General features: G+C 44.6%; 1 protein-coding gene across 1 annotated transcript in view; it reads right to left on the reverse strand.

Moving 5' to 3' along the window:
* Positions 1 to 426: 426 nt before the first annotated feature.
* The window catches only part of LOC147428979 (Ribosomal protein L1p/L10e family), a 96,825-nt gene continuing 75,479 nt past the window's right edge, over positions 427 to 21,772 (reverse strand). Inside the window, exons 2-10 of the mRNA XM_086495435.1 lie at positions 3,905 to 3,982; positions 3,770 to 3,811; positions 3,589 to 3,694; positions 3,393 to 3,457; positions 3,136 to 3,180; positions 1,734 to 1,841; positions 1,294 to 1,381; positions 1,154 to 1,200; positions 427 to 1,055 (exon numbers count right to left, since the gene is read on the reverse strand). Of these exons, the coding sequence (XP_086351561.1) occupies positions 978 to 1,055; positions 1,154 to 1,200; positions 1,294 to 1,381; positions 1,734 to 1,841; positions 3,136 to 3,180; positions 3,393 to 3,457; positions 3,589 to 3,694; positions 3,770 to 3,811; positions 3,905 to 3,982 (657 nt within the window). The 3' untranslated portion in view covers positions 427 to 977. The remainder of the gene's footprint in view (positions 1,056 to 1,153; positions 1,201 to 1,293; positions 1,382 to 1,733; positions 1,842 to 3,135; positions 3,181 to 3,392; positions 3,458 to 3,588; positions 3,695 to 3,769; positions 3,812 to 3,904; positions 3,983 to 21,772) is intronic.

Below are 21,772 nucleotides of genomic sequence, written 5' to 3' on the forward strand. Positions count from 1 at the left end.
GGTGGCTTTTGGTGACTCATCCCTAAATCACTGCACCAAGACTTTTTTTTTAATCAAAAATACAATATCCCAAGCTCTAGCTTATGCATTCTTTTCTATTTTACTTGCCCAATGAGGACATGCAAATCCAACTGAACACATTGCACTTCCTTCCAAGCTTGGATCAATTGGAATGTATGCACCTCCACTTGAGACACTCTTTAAGACCTTACCAATAAAGCTATTGCACCCGAGGATAGAATATGTCGTGTTATTCTAGGACTATGACCTGCGCCTTGACTCCAAGGCACTTAAGAGGATCAAAGGTAAACCATCGTGGGTACAACATTGTGTTAAAATAGTAAACAAAAGAGGATGATCTCACTAATGAAAGAAGAGAGACAATAACAAGAATTAATTAACCTTGAATAATCACATAGAACTCAATAAAAACAGAACAAACATGCATATCATAAGGGGCGTACACAGACTTGATTCCTAGTGTTGTGCTTTAGAGTGCACGTGCTGGGGTAACAAAAGAAGGGTTCCCGAGTTAATCTAAGCTGTCAAAACATGCTACTTTCAACAGTTGATGCACTTGAATTGCCTTGTGCCAATTGTTCAATAGCAATAGTGAAGTAGACCAAATCATTTCCCTAATTATTTGAGCGAGGCACAGCCAATCAGCATTGCATGTTTCATGTGGAGCTCGTTTACGTCCTGCGACTAGCAAAATGCTTCGGGCACCACAAGTTGTTGATTATCCTTACGGTGGAATCGATTGAGTAGCAGGCTCAACTTGCACCGCCGTGCATTTTGACAAAATTGCAGCTCTTTGGCACTCTTCAGAACTCTGAGCCACATCCAATTGAAGCAGACAAGAGGGTTTGCCCTTTTGCTATCGAAAAAACCTTCGGTGTTAAATTAGCTTGTTCCTGTAGAAAGTATTAGAACTGCATTTCGCTCAAGGAACTTGGCTTCCAAGGTCTATGACCACATTAAGTAACAAGCATTTTTGCATAGTTGTCACAAGCTTGTGAAACTGAAGATATTGTGACACGAACTCCAGGTCCCATCTAGAAACGATGGCCAGCATTTCAGAGATCTAGCCAGTCTAAAGCATCCGAATAAATGCAGATTTCCCCAAAAGAAAAAAAAAACATAAACAAATTACCGTGGAGCATATTGCAATCGTTAACATGTAACCTTCATACCTTGAGGCTGAAAAAACCAGTAGCACACATACCAAAATCATTGGAATAGAGACCATCAGAGCAAATAGTAGTAAGCCCAAGTACAAGACCGCATACTTACTCTTCTTTAAACCTACAGGTTTGGCAGCAAGAACTGCATGGGCAAAGGCAGCTATATTCTCTTGCAGGGCATTTTCAGTGAAGCTCATCTGCCACAAACAGAAATAGAGCAACTTACTAAAAGATGAAGCCAACTTGACTGCATGGACTGACAGTGCTAGTCATGAAAGCACCCTATACAAGGAGTCTCTTGAGTGAATCACAATTCAGTCTTGTGGTGCTTGTTCTTGAAAACATTCTAGATCGAGAGTTTCTTACATGAATCACAATTTAATCGAACTACAATTAAGAGTTTCTTAATACACAGGGCAAACAAAGCGAGAAATCCATATGAATCACACATGGCAGAAAGCCCATCATTTGATCTAAGCCATAATACGTGGTTTGAAACAGGCTGGCCCTGTTTCTGGCAAACAGAAACAGAAAGAAAATCGAACTTACCTTCCCAACTCCTGCATGTACAATTCCAGTTTTATCAGCTCGGAAGTCCACTCGACCTTGCTTCAGACTTTTCACAGCACTACCAACATTCTTTGTCACCGTACCCACCTATAGAAAGAACACTCACTACTTAGTGAAATAAACGTGGCCTACAAAGTATTTACACTCGCTCTTTTAGTAAAAGTTCATTAATAGCACAGTCGGTATAATAATAGAATAAGTTTAAAATGACCTCTTACTTTTGAGTCTTTAAACTTCTCCTATTATTATAATTCTCTCCATTGATGCATTTATGCTCGGCTTTATCATGGCTGCATTTGCCCTCCATCTCCAGAAAAATCCCAAAAACTCAGTACCACAGTAGCCATGGAGTCTCAAAATGTTTGTAAGATTGAAGGTTTCGAAACTACATTAAAGTCCGAAACGTCACCACAGAGTTTTTATAATAATCAACTACTGACAATATAGGAATAGACAAGTTTAAAGCTTATACAAAGAACTCTGACAAATTGTTATATAAAACAACATGAAGACATCACGTGGGCCATTTAAACGATGGAAGATGTAAATTATTCACATGAGGTTTGTAGGTATCCAAGGTTTAAAAAAACAAAAAAGTAAGAATTTATACACATATCTCCCTTCCCCTAAAAAGCCTGTTTTAGAGGCCAACAAAAAAGGCCACTTGAAGCTTCAACCAAATTATCATATATACAAGACCATGCACCTTGGACAGTTAAGAAGTGCCCATACTGGTAGGTGTATACGTTTGCATGAGTGCATGTGTGCGTGTATCCAGTACACAAATTGATACCCAGTTCTACAGCAATAATGAGGCAAACAGGGTGTCGTATCGATAATGTGCATGATGGAGTTGATGAAACCAGGTAGTAAGGAGCCCTAGAAGCCTGGAGTCATAGAAATAATTGCACCACCAGAGCTGAAAGAGCACTGAACACCAGTGGGAAAGCACAGCTCCCCTCTAGACAGTATTGGCCCCAAAATTGGCGTCTTCTGTGGAATTGTTTATTTACATTAATTGATAACAGCACTTGCATGCAATTACAAGAGCCCAATGACGACTTTCTTTCCCACACCCTGAAAACACTGATGAGAGGTTGATTAAGAAACGTTTGAGCTGCTCACAAGACTCCCCACTTCCTCTTTCTTGGTGTTTTACAAGGGGGGGGGGGGGGGGGGGGGGGGGGGTTGGATTGCTTGCAAAAGATGCTCTACAAAAGAGTTGGCCTAATCTTCATTTCATGTACCCTCGTATGGGCGCTTTAGTTTGATGCAATAACTACCTATTCTTTCTCCGAAATCCAAACAAAGATCTTGAACTGTACTATGGGAAAAAGAAGAAAGTTAAAAACTAGCACTTTAAATTGTAGAGAAGGCTAACCTTAGGATTTGGCATTAAACCTCGAGGACCTAAAATGCGAGCAACCTGCCAAAATGCATCAAAGACTGAGCTAGATCCTCCAATTTACATGGAAAACACAGACTTATTACCAACAAAAAGATCAAGGAAATCACAAAGTCGACCACTAAAAGGAAAGAGCAAGCTACTTAGTTCGGTTTTTGGACTAAAAGCCAGCCTTTTGTGTGACATAAAAGTGTATAACAAAAATCTCTTTATGACATTACAGAACTGGATACCTTACTAAGCTTTGGCATCATGGAAGGAGTAGCCACACACTTGTCAAAATCAAGCTTGCCACCACCTGAAGCATTTCTGTGCAAACGCGCAATCTTCCATCATGACAATTAAGAGAAAATCCTGTGACAGCTTTGGCAAAGGCCCGTCCATCCTGAAGCTCGTGAGTGAAACCACAACAAAGAAAGAAAGGCTTACTTTTCAGGATTATGTTGATGAGCTCTTCAGCTCCTACAACATCAGCCCCTGCAGACTTTGCCTCTTCTGCATCCTCATCTTCAGCAAACACAGCTACTCTCACAGTCTAAAACAACCAATATCAGACTTTTGCAGCATTTCTTATTGAGGGATGACTATCCAAAAAGTACTTTGAACCCACCTTCCCACTGCCATGTGGTAAAGTAGCAGCACCCCTAACCAGCTGCTCACAGAAAACACACCCTAAGGTTTAGAAAATAATATTTTAAACATTAGAAGGTATGATGAGTTCTATGGACTAATCTGGAAACAAAACCTGATCAGATCTCTTCGGATCAACACCCAACCGAATAGCAGCCTCTACAGTTTCGTCAAACTTGGCACTACGTTTTGACTGGATTACAACACAAACTTTATAAATCGTTTGTAGGTATTTTGAAGGACTAGTAAGCAAAGAGATATGAAAAAGTCTCTATAGTGTAGCTTGCAAACCTAGAAAGCACAAGACAACACACCACTCTCCAGTTGTAGACACAAACAAGACGAGTTAGGCCCCAGCCAAAGAAAATAAGGGTATGAGGACACCAAAGATGCCAGCTAATATAACGAATGAAAATTTGACTAGGCCTGCAATTATTTCAACCTCCTCCTAACAGGAAGAGTAATATAAATATCCCTTCAACTCAACAAATCTTTCAAGTCTCTGGTCAAAAGTATTTAAAAGAGAATACGAGAAGTAGGTGACAATAAGCTTTCAAAATTAAGGAGGTTCCAAGAAGCATAAAAGATTGACCAGAACCAATCGGGCCAGACACAGAAGTACTGGCTTTTGAGTGTTCTGGGCCCCCAGGAGCTATAAGTATGCAGTCTAAGTGCCAATTGATTATGCGACTGGGCTCACAAAGCAATTGTACACAAGTAATTGTTCACCTGATACTTAAAATAATTCCAGCGAGGGGCACCTGTGGAGGGACCAGTGCTTCTGAGAGGGGAACTCCATCCCTCTATCTCGTGTAACCTGTACTTTTCAAGATTTTTTCTTCTTGTTTCCGGTTCAGTTGGTGTTTCTCATGTATTCTCTCCCTCATCCGCATCGTCGACTGACATGGTATCAGAGCTTCATGATCTCTGATTGCAAAAGGAGAACCGCGCACGATGAATAAGAGTAGAAGAAGAGGTTTCGGCAGCATTTCTGGCTGCAACTTTTATAAAAAAAAAACTCGGTAGAATTTTCGTGGCGTTATGAGGTGCAGCCGACGATGGGATCACCATCGATACCTAGTCTCATGGGTGTTCTGAGACCAGGTGTCGATGGTGATCCCCCAGGATTGAGTGTTCTGGGCCCCCAGGAGCTATAAGTATGCAGTCTGAGTGCCACTTGATTATGCGACTGGGCTCACAAAGCAATCGTACACAAGTAATTGTTCACCTGATACTTAAAAGAATTCCAGCGAGGGGCACCTGTGGAGGGACCAGTGCTTCTGAGAAGGGAACTCCATCCCTCTTATCTCGAGTATTCAAGATTTTTTCTTCTTGTTTCCGGTTCAGTTGGTGTTTCTCATGTATTCTCTCCCTCATCCGCATCGTCGACTGACATGGTATCAAAGCTTCGTGATCTCTGATTGCAAAAGGAGAACCACGCACGATGAACAAGAGTAAAAGAAGAGGTTTCGGCAGCATTTCTGGCTCCAACTTTAACAAAAAAAACTCTTGGTAGCATTTTCATGGCGTTTTGAGGTGCAGCCGACAATGGGATCACCATCGACACCTAGTCGGCGTTCTGAGAACCGTTGCGGCTGGGTCGAGCAGTCATCCCTACAGCCCCACGACCTCATAAAATGTGGCATAATAAAAAATAAAATACATGCAGCTGAACTGCCCCGAAATGCCATGGAAGCTTGGGTGTACTGCCTTGGACAAGGCAAATGTTGGGTGGTACTGGGTTGTGCAATCAGAGGATATGCAGCTACTCTAAGTGTCTAGACATGCACGGCCTGCGCACAGGCTCACAAAGGTGCCAGAACACTTCCTAGGCTAACCTGAACCCTAAACTTGAGATAGCTTGTCCACAAGCACATACGGTCAGATGTTCACGTGACATCCCTTCCTTTTTAAAGTGAAGTACTGGTACCGAGCTGCATGGCTTCCTTGTAGTTGGCCAACAACCTCTGGATAATCTCTAAAAATTTCTTCATCAACCCACACTGCCTGTCACGAGGACGTGGCAGTTATTAACCATGTCACAGAGATGTGGCAACTGCTAACCTTGGTTGTTGGTTTCTTTCCAATGGGGTTTATTTTATTTGTTTAAGACCCTCTTCTTGAAGTAGCAAACGGTCAGACATTGTATGGCCAATGTGAACGGTAGATTCACCCGCAGACGGGAAGTGGTCGGCACTGGAATTCGTATGGTAAGAGGATGTCTAGGCTCAGAGCAAGATCATATAGGTCCCCCCGTCGCACTTAGCAAGTTGGTGGATACTAGGAAGTGAACTCAATTAAGGCGTAAAGTCAAGGTGGGACTACCAACAAAAAGTATCCGACAGTTGGGCCACATTGCATTTTTGGATGCGGTCCCAATGAGGATAGATGGTCAGAAGACCAGTGGGAGCCCAACGGAAGCATCTCCTAAAATTTAGGGAACTGCTATTTTGGGCCACGAAATGTGTTCGCGTCATTACCTTCGGTATGACTAGGGGAACACTTTACAACTCTGCCGCGAAGTCAACTGACGCACCAGTTGAGATATTTTTAGCAGGGAAAGCCCAAACTCGGAAACTCGGCGACGTGTCAACTTGTGAGCGATTCTGCCACTCTGGGAGGCAAAAACGAGCTGCATATCATCAAAGGGGGCGCCATTTTCAGCCACAGGCGGATTGCAACAGGTACAGAAGCTATGGAATGCTTACCTTGCCCTATATGCACAGTATGGTGACGGGAGTGATGCCCCGCACGCTACATACTGCTCTCTTTCTCCCCTACGTGCAGTTATGTGATGCCCCACAAGAGGGCTACTCATTTGACTGATGTACAGTTGTGTGGGTTCATGCTTTTGTGCTGAGGCAAGAGCCTCCTTGAGCAGGAACAGGGGTAGCTAACTGCTGCTCCAAAGCAGGCACTGGTGAGGGTCATAACCTCACCGTACAGGTGCAAAATCAGCGCTGTGTATGCGCTGTAATTTGACTGTTTTTCAGCCATACGGACGCCAGGATCATTGGGAATCGTGCCCCACTGGCAAAGGACAGTTACGGGACTGTTTGGGGCTGAAAACAGGGCAAAAACCAGTAAATACAGCGTGCTGAATTTACTGTTTTTGGACAGGAATCAGAGGGTATACGACAGTGCAAGCGAGTTCCAGCAGGGGAATTGGTTTCGCGCAAGTTTTGGGGCTGTTATGCTGCCGAAATTTGGCCAAATCAAATGGTATCTAGGTGGATACACGTGAAGGATTCCCAGGACCTTACCTTGTAATTTACCCTCCTAAAGAATAAAGAAATACCGAAAGGGGCGCCAATTTTGGGGCCTACAGGTTGTCGGCGTCTGCTCGGAGCATTCTAGCTTCCGAGCCGTGTGTGAGTTGAAGTGTTAACTCCCGTCGCAGGTTCTCTTTGCAAAGTGCTCTGTGTGTGTGTATAAAGTAAAGAATTTCGGGTGAAAGCCAACGCCTACCGCCCTACGGGCCGGTTACATGGTTCCATTGCCGGGATATCAATCACTTTTTCCTCAAAGAGTGAGCCTGGATTGTTCAGGGTAAAGACACACAGTGCAAGAACACGGGGATTACACTATGGCCGACAAGGGGAAGGGAATTATGGAAGAGGGTTCCTCTCCATAGGACAGGCAGGAGATTCCTATGGTTTTTGAGATTGGCGAGAGCTCACGGCCACGTCAGTCTGTACCTCCTGTCAACGTGAATGTCCCTCCAGTAGTACAGGGCTTTATGACAGGGCAACTTGAGGATGATGCGTTTAAGACTCAGTTAGTTGCCGCGGTGAATGTCTTTTCGCAGCTGGTGCAGAATCCGAGGTTTATGGAATTCTTGCAAGCGCCACCAGTGCAACAGCAAAATAGGCAACCTACGCCGCGTACGGAGCTTGTTGAAGCTCAAGCCCAGGTACTTCATGAGGCGCAGGAGGAAAGGGAACACTCGCATGTTGCGGAGTCGGGGGCTCCAAAGCAGGTTCCTCCCGTGCTTGAACAGGTGGCTAGAACGCCTATTCCACAGGTTATGCCAGTTCAGCCCGCCACCTTTCAGAGCCAGCATGCTGTCTTGAATGGACAGGGAGCTGGATACCAGGCTATGCACTCAATTTTTCCACCACCCACGGTACATCCTGGGTATTTCGGGGGTGGATCAGTGTTCCAAAGTATGGCTGGTTATGTGCCACAGGGTCATTTTGGCATGGCTGGTTTTTCTGGACAGCAACCAGATATCGCACCTCTGACGCAAAATGTGAATGGCCAACACGTGCCGATCATGCCTACTACAGTGCCCATGTTGCAGACCATCCCGTATGACAACGTGGGGGCACTAGAGAAGCCGAAGGCTTACAAAGAAGGTGGTGCAGCGGTAAAGTTCAGTACCTTCAGTGGTTTCGAGGACAAGACCAAGGCACTCACTTTCCTCCAGCAGTTTGATACAGCTTATGCAGGAGGGAATTTTACACAGGCCTCGAAGGTCAGGAAAGCTGCCACTTTCTTAAAGGACAATGCGCTTACATGGTGGACGACATTGTTAATGCAAGGACAGGCACCCGTCACTTGGGTTTACTTCAAGCAAATGTTTGCATCTGCTTGGCTATCAAATGAATTTGAAGCCGATGTCTTGACAGATTGGCACCAGCTTACGGCAGCTTCGTGCAAGAGCTTGCTGGAGTACAATAGGAGGTTTTGTAAAGCATTACTCTCAGTGACCTCCTACAGATTTGTGCCATTGACAGAGCAGATAGAGAAGTATTGTTGTGGGCTACCTAAAGGGCTTCGCGATTACTGTACAAAGAATAGAGTGGCTACCCTTACTCAGCTTATGGAAGTTGCGAACACTGGTCTTGCCCTGTTGAAAGGAGAGGACAGTGGATTTCCGAGCAATGATAAAGGAGGGCAGCAAAAGAAAAATTCAGCGAAGAAGCCCTTTGTGAAAACGGCTCCTGATGCGTCACAGGGGTCAGAACAGGCCACCAAAGACAAGAATTCAGCTGGGACTTCTGGAGCGCAGGCAAAGAAACAGAAAAGGAAGCCTTTTGTGCGCAAGTCGCTCGAGGAAAAGAAGGTCCTAATGGCTGAGAACAAATGCTTTATATGCGAGCAGCCTGGTCACTTTTCTATCAATTGTCCACAAAGGAAAAGGCCAGCTGACTCAGAGGATAAAGAAGACCAGAAAGGCAAGAAGCCTAAACCCACGGCAGGTTTAGTGCCAGACATGGTGGGTGACAGGCCCACCACAGATGCCAGTGAGTTATGCAGGGCATGGGGTAAAGTTAGGGATCAGACGGCACTCATCTTCTTTGATCCAGGTGCCAAAGCCAACTTTATCTCACCAGAGTTAGCTATGAAGCTCGGCATCAAAGCTAAAGAGATGGGGTACACCGCAGAGGCACGGTTGGCATGTCCTGGCCACTCAGAGTGTGTTACTCCCATCATTGGAAAACTGCGTCTGCATATTCAGTCGTATGTGGACACTGAAGAGTTTTACATCATGCCGCTGGAAGGTTGTGACGCCTTGTTGGGGATCCCGTGGATGTTCCGAGTGCATGGAGTCTTGGATGCCTACAACAAAAAGATCACTGTACAGCATAGGGGCAAAACTCACATCTTGGATGTAAAGCTTAAAGGAGAGTCAGTCCCTATTGTATCTGCTTCTGCTATCACTTCTGTAATAAAGAATCATCTTTCTGTGTACTTGATTTTTGCACGTGATGTCTCAGATAGGGATCAGTCAAATTTATCTGTGTTAGATAAAGAAAGGTCAACATTTTTGCAAAAGTTTAGTGATTGTTTTTCTGATTCATTACCGTCGCAATTACCGCCAGAGAGACCTGAGGACCGTCGGATAGATTTGGTGCCAGGGTGTAGCCCACCAAATAGACCTCCCTACAGGGTTAGTGCGGCGCAGCAGAAAGAGATTATGGGCCAGGCTGAGGAGTTATTAGAGAAGGGGCTGATTCAATTTTGCTCCCCAGTGCTCCTAGTGCAGAAGAAGGATGGCTCATGGCGCATGTGTATTGATTACCGTGCGTTGAATAAGAATACCATCAAGAATAGGTTCCCTATTCCTCGCATTGATGATATTCTCGATCGTTTAGAGGGTGCTGCAATTTTCAGCAGGATAGACCTGAAGAGTGGGTACCATCAGATTCGTATAAGCCCAGAGGATGTGCACAAGACTGCGTTTAGAACGACATTTGGTCTTTATGAGTTTCTAATGATGCCGTTTGGGCTAACAAATGCTCCTGCCACGTTCAACAGAATGATGGACCGGATTTTCCGCTCGCATCAACAGTTTGTTGGAACATTCTTCGATGACATGATTGTGTATTCGAAGAATGAAGAGGAGCATAGGCGTCACTTGACCATTGTGTTCGAAGAGCTGCGCAGTCACAGGTTACTTGTCAATCCTAAGAAAAGTGAATTCTTCCTTGAAGAGATCCACTTTCTGGGCCACATAGTCTCAAAGGATGGTGTTAGAATGGATCCCGCAAAGGTCGAAGCTATCAAGACATGGCCAGACTTGAAGACTGTGCACGATGTCAGAAGCTTCTTGGGATTGTGTTCCTACTATAGAAGGTTTATCAGAAATTTTGCAGAGATAGCATCGCCTCTTCACGCATTGCAAAAGATGAGGTCACTTTCAGATGGACCCAAAAAGAGATTTCAGCTTTTAGTCTCTTAAAGGAAAAGTTGACTTCAGATCCAGTTATTGTTTTGCCAGATCTCAGGAAGTCATTTGTGGTCCAATGTGACGCGTGTGGCAGTAGCATCGGAGCAGTGCTAATGCAAGATGGACGGGTAGTAGCCTATGAAAGCCGAATTTTGCAAGGGCCAGAGAGGACTATGCAAGTCTATGAGAAAGAGCTCTTGGCCGTGATTCATGCGCTTTCTAGCTGGAAGCACTACCTCTTAGGTGCTGATTTTGTTGTCCAAACAGATCATCAGACCTTGCGATACTTCTTGACACAGTCAAAGTTATCCGAAAAGCATATGCGATGGGCAAACATTCTTTCCATGTTCCACTTCCAGATTATGCATGTGGAAGGCAAGAAGAATGTTGTGGCTGATGCGTTATCAAGAAAGCCACAAATTTCAGCTGTGTCAATTCCTTATCATCATGAGTTAGATGACATGAAGGAACAGTATATTGCTGATGAAGATTTTGCAAGGATCTTTGAACAGTTACAAGAGGGGCAACATCACGAGCACTACCTCCTCAGAGATGGTTTTATGATGATGCATGGCAGACTTTGTGTCACTAGGCCACTGCGACATAAGGTCATGGAAGAGAGTCATGTCCCACCGTATGCAGGGCATCGTGGCATTGATGCAACAGTTAAAGCGGTAGAGACGTTCTTCTATTGGCCTACCTTGAGGAGAGATGTGGATGCCTTTGTGCGAGCATGCATAGTTTGCCAAAAGGTCAAGTTTGACAGGCAAAAGGCACCAGGGTTGTTACAACCACTGCCGATTCCGGATAAGCCATGGGAAAGCATTGCTATGGACTTTATCTTTGATCTTCCAAGGACACCAACAGGGAATGATGGTATATGGACCATTATCTGCAGGTTCAGCAAGCAGGCCCATTTTATCCCTGTCAGGAAGAAGATAAAATCTGATCAGATGGCACGCTTGTTCATGTACAATGTGTTTAAGTACCATGGTATGCCACAATCGATTATCAGTGATCGTGATCCTCGCATGACCAGTTTGTTCTGGAGAGGATTGTTTGAGAACATGGGTACTACGCTCAAGTTCTCCTCTTCGTTTCATCCACAAACTGATGGACAGTCAGAAGAGGCCAATTCTACTGTCTTAGATCTGCTGAAATGCTATGTGTCAGATAATAAGGGCAAGTGGGAACAATATTTGCCTATGCTTGAGTATGCGTACAATAATACGGTGCATTCGTCTACTGGCAAAGCACCTTTTGAAATTGTTGAAGGCGACAAAAAGGTTCCTCCCATTTTGCACACAAAGGACAAGATCTTTGAGGCAGATCGATATGTTGAGAACATGGATGAGATGTATAAGAAGATTAAAGTTGCCTTGGAGAAGACTCGGGCAAAACAGAAAAAGGCTGCTGATCATCACCGTCGTGAATTGCTACTATCACCTGGTGATTGGGTTCTTTTAAGGTTCCAAAAGGCAAGGTTAAAGAAGATGGGTAAGGAACGGCTGTTTCCTAAGCTCAACATGCGTTACTATGGGCCTTTCAAGTGCTTGACAAGATCAGCGATGTGGCTTACAGGCTGAAATTGCCTGATGCGTGGAAGATTCATAATGCGTTTCACGTGAGTCTTCTAAGACCCTTCGTGGGTGATGTGCCAGAAGATATGCCAGTTGAGGATCAGCCAGAAGTTGAGGAACTTGATGAGATCCTGGTACCTGAGCAAGTTTTGGCACATAAGGACAGAAAAGTTAAAGGACAAGTTGCAAGACGCTATTTGGTGAAGTTCAAGAACTATCCGCCTATGGATGCAAAGTGGATGGAAGAGCATGAACTGTCAGAGTCACCAAATGTATTGCAGCTTTACCTTGAAGCCTTTGGGTTACAGCCTACTTATGCCCCAACCCAACGTGTGCAAAGGAGGGGTAATGATAGAGCTAGTACATCGAATGTACACATGAGTTCAGTGCCATAGATAGAAATGGCAAAAGTATGAAGGCCTCATTAAGTCATTTGTATCTATGTATGTTACGACCTTTCTTGCGGATACATGCGATGATAAAAGAGTGTTGATAGCACAAGATCATCAGTGGCGTGTATTTATGGTATGCAATCGAGGACGTTTGCGATTTCAAGAGGGGGGTATGTCACGAGGACGTGGCAGTTATTAACCATGTCACAGAGATGTGGCAACTGCTAACCTTGGTTGTTGGTTTCTTTCCAATGGGGTTTATTTTATTTGTTTAAGACCCTCTTCTTGAAGTAGCAAACGGTCAGACATTGTATGGCCAATGTGAACGGTAGATTCACCCGCAGACGGGAAGTGGTCGGCACTGGAATTCGTATGGTAAGAGGATGTCTAGGCTCAGAGCAAGATCATATAGGTCCCCCCGTCGCACTTAGCAAGTTGGTGGATACTAGGAAGTGAACTCAATTAAGGCGTAAAGTCAAGGTGGGACTACCAACAAAAAGTATCCGACAGTTGGGCCACATTGCATTTTTGGATGCGGTCCCAATGAGGATAGATGGTCAGAAGACCAGTGGGAGCCCAACGGAAGCATCTCCTAAAATTTAGGGAACTGCTATTTTGGGCCACGAAATGTGTTCGCGTCATTACCTTCGGTATGACTAGGGGAACACTTTACAACTCTGCCGCGAAGTCAACTGACGCACCAGTTGAGATATTTTTAGCAGGGAAAGCCCAAACTCGGAAACTCGGCGACGTGTCAACTTGTGAGCGATTCTGCCACTCTGGGAGGCAAAAACGAGCTGCATATCATCAAAGGGGGCGCCATTTTCAGCCACAGGCGGATTGCAACAGGTACAGAAGCTATGGAATGCTTACCTTGCCCTATATGCACAGTATGGTGACGGGAGTGATGCCCCGCACGCTACATACTGCTCTCTTTCTCCCCTACGTGCAGTTATGTGATGCCCCACAAGAGGGCTACTCATTTGACTGATGTACAGTTGTGTGGGTTCATGCTTTTGTGCTGAGGCAAGAGCCTCCTTGAGCAGGAACAGGGGTAGCTAACTGCTGCTCCAAAGCAGGCACTGGTGAGGGTCATAACCTCACCGTACAGGTGCAAAATCAGCGCTGTGTATGCGCTGTAATTTGACTGTTTTTCAGCCATACGGACGCCAGGATCATTGGGAATCGTGCCCCACTGGCAAAGGACAGTTACGGGACTGTTTGGGGCTGAAAACAAGGCAAAAACCAGTAAATACAGCGTGCTGAATTTACTGTTTTTGGACAGGAATCAGAGGGTATACGACAGTGCAAGCGAGTTCCAGCAGGGGAATTGGTTTCGCGCAAGTTTTGGGGCTGTTATGCTGCCGAAATTTGGCCAAATCAAATGGTATCTAGGTGGATACACGTGAAGGATTCCCAGGACCTTACCTTGTAATTTACCCTCCTAAAGAATAAAGAAATACCGAAAGGGGCGCCAATTTTGGGGCCTACAGGTTGTCGGCGTCTGCTCGGAGCATTCTAGCTTCCGAGCCGTGTGTGAGTTGAAGTGTTAACTCCCGTCGCAGGTTCTCTTTGCAAAGTGCTCTGTGTGTGTGTATAAAGTAAAGAATTTCGGGTGAAAGCCAACGCCTACCGCCCTACGGGCCGGTTACACTGCCTCGTGGGTGCCTTGATCCTTGAATTGTCGCACTTGCTTCTTTGAGCCATGGTGAAACTGATGCAACAAGATCTGCTCCGGTTTCATGACTTCGGCTTCGTCGATGATCTCTGATTTTTCTTCCTCGGGAATGTCCTTAATAGGTGTATCCTAAACACTTTCAACCAAGAAACATGGAAAACGTTGTGCATTGACCATGAGTTAGGCAATTGCAATTTCATACAAACCTCATTGATCTTTTTAATGACAGGAAATAGACCATACTGGTACCGAGTAGCATGAAGCCTTGTAGTTGGCCAACAACTGTGGATAATCTCTGAAAAAATCTTCATCAACCCACACTGCCTCGTGGGTGCCTCGATCCTTGAACTTCAAAAAGTACTGTCGCACTTGCTTCTTTGAGTTATGGCGAAACAGATGCAACAAGATCTGCTTCGGTTCCATGACTTCGGCTTTGGCAATGATCTCTGATTCTTCTTCCTCGGAAATGTTCTTGGAGGTGTATCCTGAAACACTTTCAACCAAGAAACATGGAAAACATGGTGCATTGACCATGAGTTAGGCAATTGCAATTTCATAGATACCTCATGGATCTTTTTAATGACAGACAATAGACCATACATTCTGAAAGACAACTTAGGATACTTCTTTCCGACTTGCTTAAGACGTTGCTTCATGATTCTCAAATAGACCCAATTCCCTTCCTTGATAGTAATATCTTGACGATGCTTGTTAGCTTGTCGTGAGTAAGACTCCTGAGCCTTGCTTAGCCGAAGCTTTACACTCTCAGAAATCTCATCCAACGACTGACTTTCATCATTGGCATCAAGCATTTGACTGACCGAACGAGTCAAAAGTGACTTGAATGGACGGCCAAAAGCTGCCTCATACAGAATTCTACCAATGGCAGAGGAATAAGAGTCATTCAAAATTGCTTGGATCAATGGGAGATAGAGCTTCCAATGAGACTGTTGATCATGCACATATGACTTCAAAATATCAAAAGCCAACTGATTGTAAATTTTTGTTTGATCATCTGACTATGGATGAAAAGCAGATGAAAAATTTAACTTTGAGCCAAAATTTTCCAAGAAAGCGCACCAAAAATTTGACGTGAACTTCACATTCCTATCTGAAATGATTGACTTTGGCAAACCACAGAGGGGGTACCAATGCTTAATGAACAACCATGCTACATCTTGTGCACTGACCGTGGCCTTACAAGGAATCAACATACAAAATTTGCTAAAACGGTCAACAATTGTCAAACATTAAGTGTTCCTTGAATGCAAAATAGGTGAAAGGTTAGTCACAAAATCCATAAGAATGTCCTAAAATGGCCCGTCAGGAATAGGCAATGGTAGCAAGAGGCCTTGTTGCTTACCCCGAGCAGCTTTTACTTTTTGACAAATGGTGCATTGTGTGACATAACACAACACATCTTTTCGCATTTTAGGCCAATAAAAGAATCTTTCTATTTTTTTCAAAGTCGTGATCATTACCCTGTGCCCACCCGTGTGAGAGTCATGAGCATCGTGCAATATGGCTGTCCTGAGAGAGGGCAACACACATAGACAATGCCGAAAATACAACAAATCTTCGCGAATGAGATAGTTGTTGGGCCCTTGGGGAGTAGGAGTTGCAACCATTGCTTACCAAACTCGGAATCTTCATGTTGTCGAAAGAAACATCCTCAATAGAAACTGTGGATCTTGACTCTAGAGCCAGGATCTGTCCTTTGCGACTTAAAGCATCTGCAACAGGGTTAGCTTTACCAGATACATACTCAATCAAACCACCAAATTGCTCAAAAAATTGTGACCATCGTGCTTGGCGATCACTCCAATGTGCACTAGGCATAGACTGGAGCCACTTGAGGGCTTGATGATCTGTGCGAAACGTGAACTCTCTACCATACAGAAAATGCTTCTAATGCTTGAGAGAGTGAATGACAGACAGAAGTTCTTTGTCATAAACTGAATAATTCTTTTTGACACTATTTAACTTCCGATTGAGAATTGCAACTGGACGGCCATGCTGCTGAAGCACAGGACCTATGGCGACATTGCTCGCATCCGTCCATATCTCAAAGGGGTCGTCCCAAAAGGCAAAGATGAGACATGGAGCTTCTGTCACCGCAACCTTGAGAGCTAAAAAAACCTCAATGGCTGCTTCGAGCAAAACCACGTGCTGTCCGTGAGTTTTCACCCCTTTCAAAACATCTATCATGGGAGCGGCAATGCGGACAAAATTCTCTATGTGCGAACTATATGCTTGACATAAACCCAAAAAAGAACGCACATCATATGCAGTTTTGGGAAAATCCCAATAACAAACCTGTTCCATCTTTGTGGGATCAAGCTTAACACCTTCTACAGAAATGATATAACCCAGATAACTAACTTCAGTGAGAAAGAACTCTGATTTCTTAGCTACAATGTACAGTTGACACTCATCCAAACGGGCTAAAACCCTTTCTACATCCTTTTTATGTTGTGTCACGATGCAGAGAAAATGAGAATATCATCAAGAAAGATAAACACACACGTCAATCATATCGCCAAAACGGCCTACCATGAGACGATTGAATGTATCCACGGCACCTGTCAATCCAAAAGGCATAACCACATATTCCCATTGCCCTCGCTCTATGCGAAAGGCGGTCTTGTAGATATCGCCTTTGAATACCGTTACCTGATGGTATCCACTTTTGAGATCAACCTTGTTGAAAACCTTTGCCCCATTGAGCCTATCGAGGATATACTCAATGCGAGGCATCGGAAACTTGTCCTTGACGGTCATCTTGTTCAAAGCCCTGTAATCAACACACGAACGAGACGAACCATCCTTCTTGCGGACAAATAAAATAGGAGCAACAAAAGGACTTACACTAGGGCGTATGAATCCTCTTGCCACCAACTCCGTGAGTTGCCGCTCTAACTCTTCTTCTTGGGTCTTGTTCAAACAGTAGGGAGTCTTACTCACTGGCTGTGTCCCCTCCGTGAGTTTGATGCGATGGTCCTCCGGCCGCTCAGGAGGAAGACGCGGTGGAAGATCATCCTACAAAAAGAGGTGCTCATACTTCGTAAACAAACCTGAATATCTTTTTTGGGGGTTGCCTCTGAGTGACTGGAGAGACATAAATGAATGCCGCTTGTGCTCCTCATCATAATTCACGCTTTGCCTGCACATGAGAAATGAGAGATAATGAATGAAGACCCTCCTCACCACGAATGATCATGGGAGAGTCACTTTTGGCATTTAGAGTGAGCGTATTGTCTGCCCAATCAATGAGAGGATTATGCTCACGAAACCATCTCTGCCCAAAATCATATCACATCCCGAGAGAGGAGACACAACAAATCTTCTACGGAAGAAAGCTTGTTACACAGTGAATAACACATCAAGGCACTCTTGTGTAATGAGAGAGTCCATACCGGGAGCGAAGCCCGACACCTCGAGAGGAGCTGTTGGCTAACCTCCAGGTGGGCTCTCTCTACAAGAGAGTCACCAATCACATCATGCATACTGCTTGAATCAATCAATATGACAAAACGTTGACGCTTCACATGACATAACATTCAAAGAGTGTCACAAACTGCTAACGTGTCAAAGCATAAAGAATGAAACCAACCTACAGATGCCGGTTGAGGAGCCTAAACCCTAAGAAAAACAAGTAGCAGAAGAAGAAGTCCTACCAACTTATGGGGACCTCACCCGATGGCACCCCAAGTGACATAAAGAATTAAAATAAAGCCGTACCCGCACACACGCAAAAAATAAAATAAAATAAAATTAAAAAATGATGACGTGGCAGATTTCCGAAAATTGCGTTGGTGTGATGACGTAGCAAGCTGTACGGATTTTCGCGTTTTGTGCTGGCTGATGACGTGACAGGCTGTACGGATTTCCATAAATTACGCTGGAAGCATTTGGCATTGCTTTTGGACCAGAAGCTTTTGAGTTTTAAAGGCTTTTTACTGTAACTGCTTTTCCGGCCAAGGGCCTTTAAATATGAGGTTAGGGCTCATTCTCGGGCATGCTTCCTGGAGAAGGTGCAGAGTCTGGAGTACCGGCTTGCACAGTGTTGATGCAATATAAAGAAATACCGAAAGGGGCGCCAAGGTGTGGGGCCAATACTCTCTGGGGTGGAATTCCGCCACTCCGTGTCACGTGTGGTCTCTCTCTCTCTCTCAGTTCTGTATTTATTGAAGTGTTAAAAGTTGTTCAATCTGTTCTTTTCTATTGGTACGTGGTGCCCATCTTGCGACAGTGGTATCAGAGCATCGGGTGTGTGCTTTTCTGAAAGCATACCGGTCCTACAAAAGAGCAGACCGAGCTATTGGAATTTTATTTGAGAGATCTTCGCCCCCCCCACCCGGACCTATTAGCCTCTCAACCCGGACCTACTAGCCACTCCCACCCTTACTTCATCGCGCATCGGACACGCTCCTGTCTTAACCGCTATGTCTTACAGGGCATAAGCCATAAAGAACCCAAGACTTGGAATTCATGGGTTCAGCAAAATATTTGCAGTTTTTGCTCAACGAACTCCAGGAGGTTCTTTCGGGGCATCCTCAGCAGCATCTTCCAACGCTGCAAAGTTTTCAACAATTTTTGAACTACGTCTTACCCCCTCTGATGCCCTAGGTGGTACCTCCTCCTCCGGCATCAGAAAGTACGAGAGCTTCCAATGAGCAACCTTCTCAGCCGTCTTTTCCGATCGGGGGAGTTTTCAGGAATATAGTGCAACCATCTGACCCCGATCTAGTGCAACCGCCTTTGCCACCACCATTGCCCCCACCTCCACCACCACCATCGCCACCAGGCTACAATGGTTGGAGCCCATATGGATACCCTTATTATCCATACCCGAGATATGCGCCTAACCAACCCAAAGATTTCAAAGATGGCGGCACAATCAAATTTTTCACTTTTTCCGGGGTGAAAGATCGCAAGAAAGCATTGCAGTTTCTATAGCAATTCGACAACATCTATGCTTTGTGAAACTATACAGAAGAATCGAAGATTTCTCGAGCAGCGGGATTTCTTAAAGATAATGCTATACAATGGTGGAGTTTGATCGCGACACAACCGCATGCTCCAAGGACTTGGCAAGCTTTCAAGACAGTTTTTGCACGTAGTTACATGACTTCTATGTTTGAAGTACGGATTTTGGCAGGTGGGGCAACTTGAAAATGCTTGCCATCGAAATCATGGACGAATATAACCAAAGGTTTCTCGACGTGTACCTTCCGGTGTCTTTCTTTAGATCTGTTCCCTTGGAGGCCCAATGCGAGCGATACACCACTAGACTACCATCACCATTGCAGGAATATTGTCTATCCAAGCAAGTTTCTACCATGCAAGAACTTATGGACCATGCCGCAGTCGACTACAAACTGATGAAGGGAAAGCTAGAGTTTACCACAGAAGAATCTCCGACCACTAACCACAACTCTCGGCAACAACCAACAAATTCTCGAGCCTCGTGAAAGTCAACCACAAAGGCCTCGTTTGACACCTCAACAACGAGACACCTTACTACAAGAAGGCCGATGTTTTGGATGCTTTCAAACAGAACATAACTATTTTGGTTGTCCCCAACGCACTAACAGACCTGCGGAGCCGACTCCCGAGTCTACGGTTGACAGAAACCCAGGACCATCTCCAGCCAAACGAGCTAAACCGGCCATTGGATTAGTACCTGACATCTATGGCATACTCCTTGAGAGTACAAATGAATTGTGTCGAGCATATGGCAAAGTCAACGTTTTGAAAGCCCTAATTTTCTTTGACCCAGGAGCTACAAAGAACTTCATCCATCCACAACTCTTGAAGCAGATGGACTTTGATTATGATGCAGAGGGTGGAGAAATTGAAGTTGAGCTAGCCATAGGGCAAACTCAGAGAGTGGTACCACTCATTGGTGCTCTTCCAGTGACTATCCAAGATTATCATGGAAAAGCCGATTTCCACATTATGAAGTTGGGCAATTGTGACGTTCTATTAGGCATGCCTTGGCATGACAAGAATGATGCGACTCTCCAAGTTCAAAACCGAACCATCACCGTGATGCAAAAGGCAAGCCAGTCGTCCTCAAAGTTCAGTTGTCCGAGCAAAACCCTGAATAAACTCTCTAGTTGTTCTATAGTTAGATACTTTTGAACTTTGTTTGAGAAAGTATTGTTTGAAGCTTTGTTTGAAATTTGTTTGAAATGGATGGTATCTGTTTTGAACCTATCTTGGTGCCGATTTGAAATATTTAACTCTGGTTTTAATATTGATTTCAACAATTGGTGATTATACTCCCGGGTGGAGGGTGAGAAAAGATGTTTGAGAATGCTTGTTCATACTCATGGCCTGGACCCTTGTGGTTATTTGCGGGGAAGTATTGAATGATTGAAGAGTGTTGTTTTTACTCATGGGCCGGACCCTTGTGGTTATTTACCGGGGGAGTATTGTTGTTGTTACTTATGGCCCGGACCTGCATGGTTATTTACGGGTACAGTATTAAGAAGTCTGAGCATTGGCTACTCTCAGCACCTCCAAACGATGCAGGCTGCGGTCTGGGGGGCGTTTGGTTGTAAAAGGCCTCTATATCTCATGGCCCTGACCTTTTTAGGTTATTTGCAAGAGGAGTGATGAGGGAGTCGTTGAACAGCTCATGGCCCAGACCTAGATGGTTATTTGCGGGGGAAATGTTCATCGGCGGCTTTATGTTTCTATGTCTTGTAACATGCATATGTGAGCATTTGTGTTGCATTGTGATGTGCCAACCACTGAATATTCCTAATTGGATGAGATTGCTTGGGTATGTAATTTTAGTGCATCAAGACACCCGTGGAAGATCGGTGCGGTCTGGGTGTGATGGCTAATTTTACTACGCCAGAATATCAAGAGTTCCGATTTGGACGAAAGGAGAAGCTAATTCCTTGATCAAAAGAGCCGAAAGGAGAAGCTAATTCCTTAACAAAAAGAGCAAACTGATTGTCCCTCGGAATGACCCTCAGAAAATTTTTTAAGCTAACTTGAGTTGTTTTGCAGATATGCTGTAATCGCGGACGATCACTCTCTTTCAAGAACGGGAGATGTCACAAACTGCTGACGTGTTAAAGCCTAAAGAATGGAGCCAACTTACAGATGTCGGCCAAGGGGCCTAAACCCTAAGAAGAACAAGTAACAGAAGAAAAAGTCCTACCGACTTATGGAGTGTCATGTGACACATCCAACCCTATGTGTCCATGGACAAGCTACAGCATGAGCACGGTTCAGTCAGTCCAGTCAGTATAGATTAGAAGTGATCTGGCACTTTCGTGAGTCTATTCGTAGACCGTGCATGCCCAGTCACGTAGTGTAGATGCATATCCTCTGGTTGCACACACCATGATCATAAGCATTCCAATCAGAATCCTCCAGGGGAATTTTCCAGATATTTTTGACATTTTTCACTTATTATTTTTAAGTGACTTTTGTTGGAAATTAGGTAGGGCAAATTTTGCTAAGTTTGTATATAAGCAAACTAGAGCTAGCACTATTTGGCAGAAGAGGCAACAGGAGCTAACCTCAGCAGGCAACTTCTCAACAAGAATTTGGCGGTACTTACCTCCAAGCAAGAACCACCCCTAGCGTTTTGCATCAGCCTTGCCATCGCCACAAGACCCCAGTGCATAGCGTT

The sequence above is a fragment of the Adiantum capillus-veneris genome, chromosome 22 (assembly GCF_014529385.1).
Source record: "Adiantum capillus-veneris isolate H3 chromosome 22, ASM1452938v2, whole genome shotgun sequence".
Taxonomy (NCBI): domain Eukaryota; kingdom Viridiplantae; phylum Streptophyta; class Polypodiopsida; order Polypodiales; family Pteridaceae; genus Adiantum; species Adiantum capillus-veneris.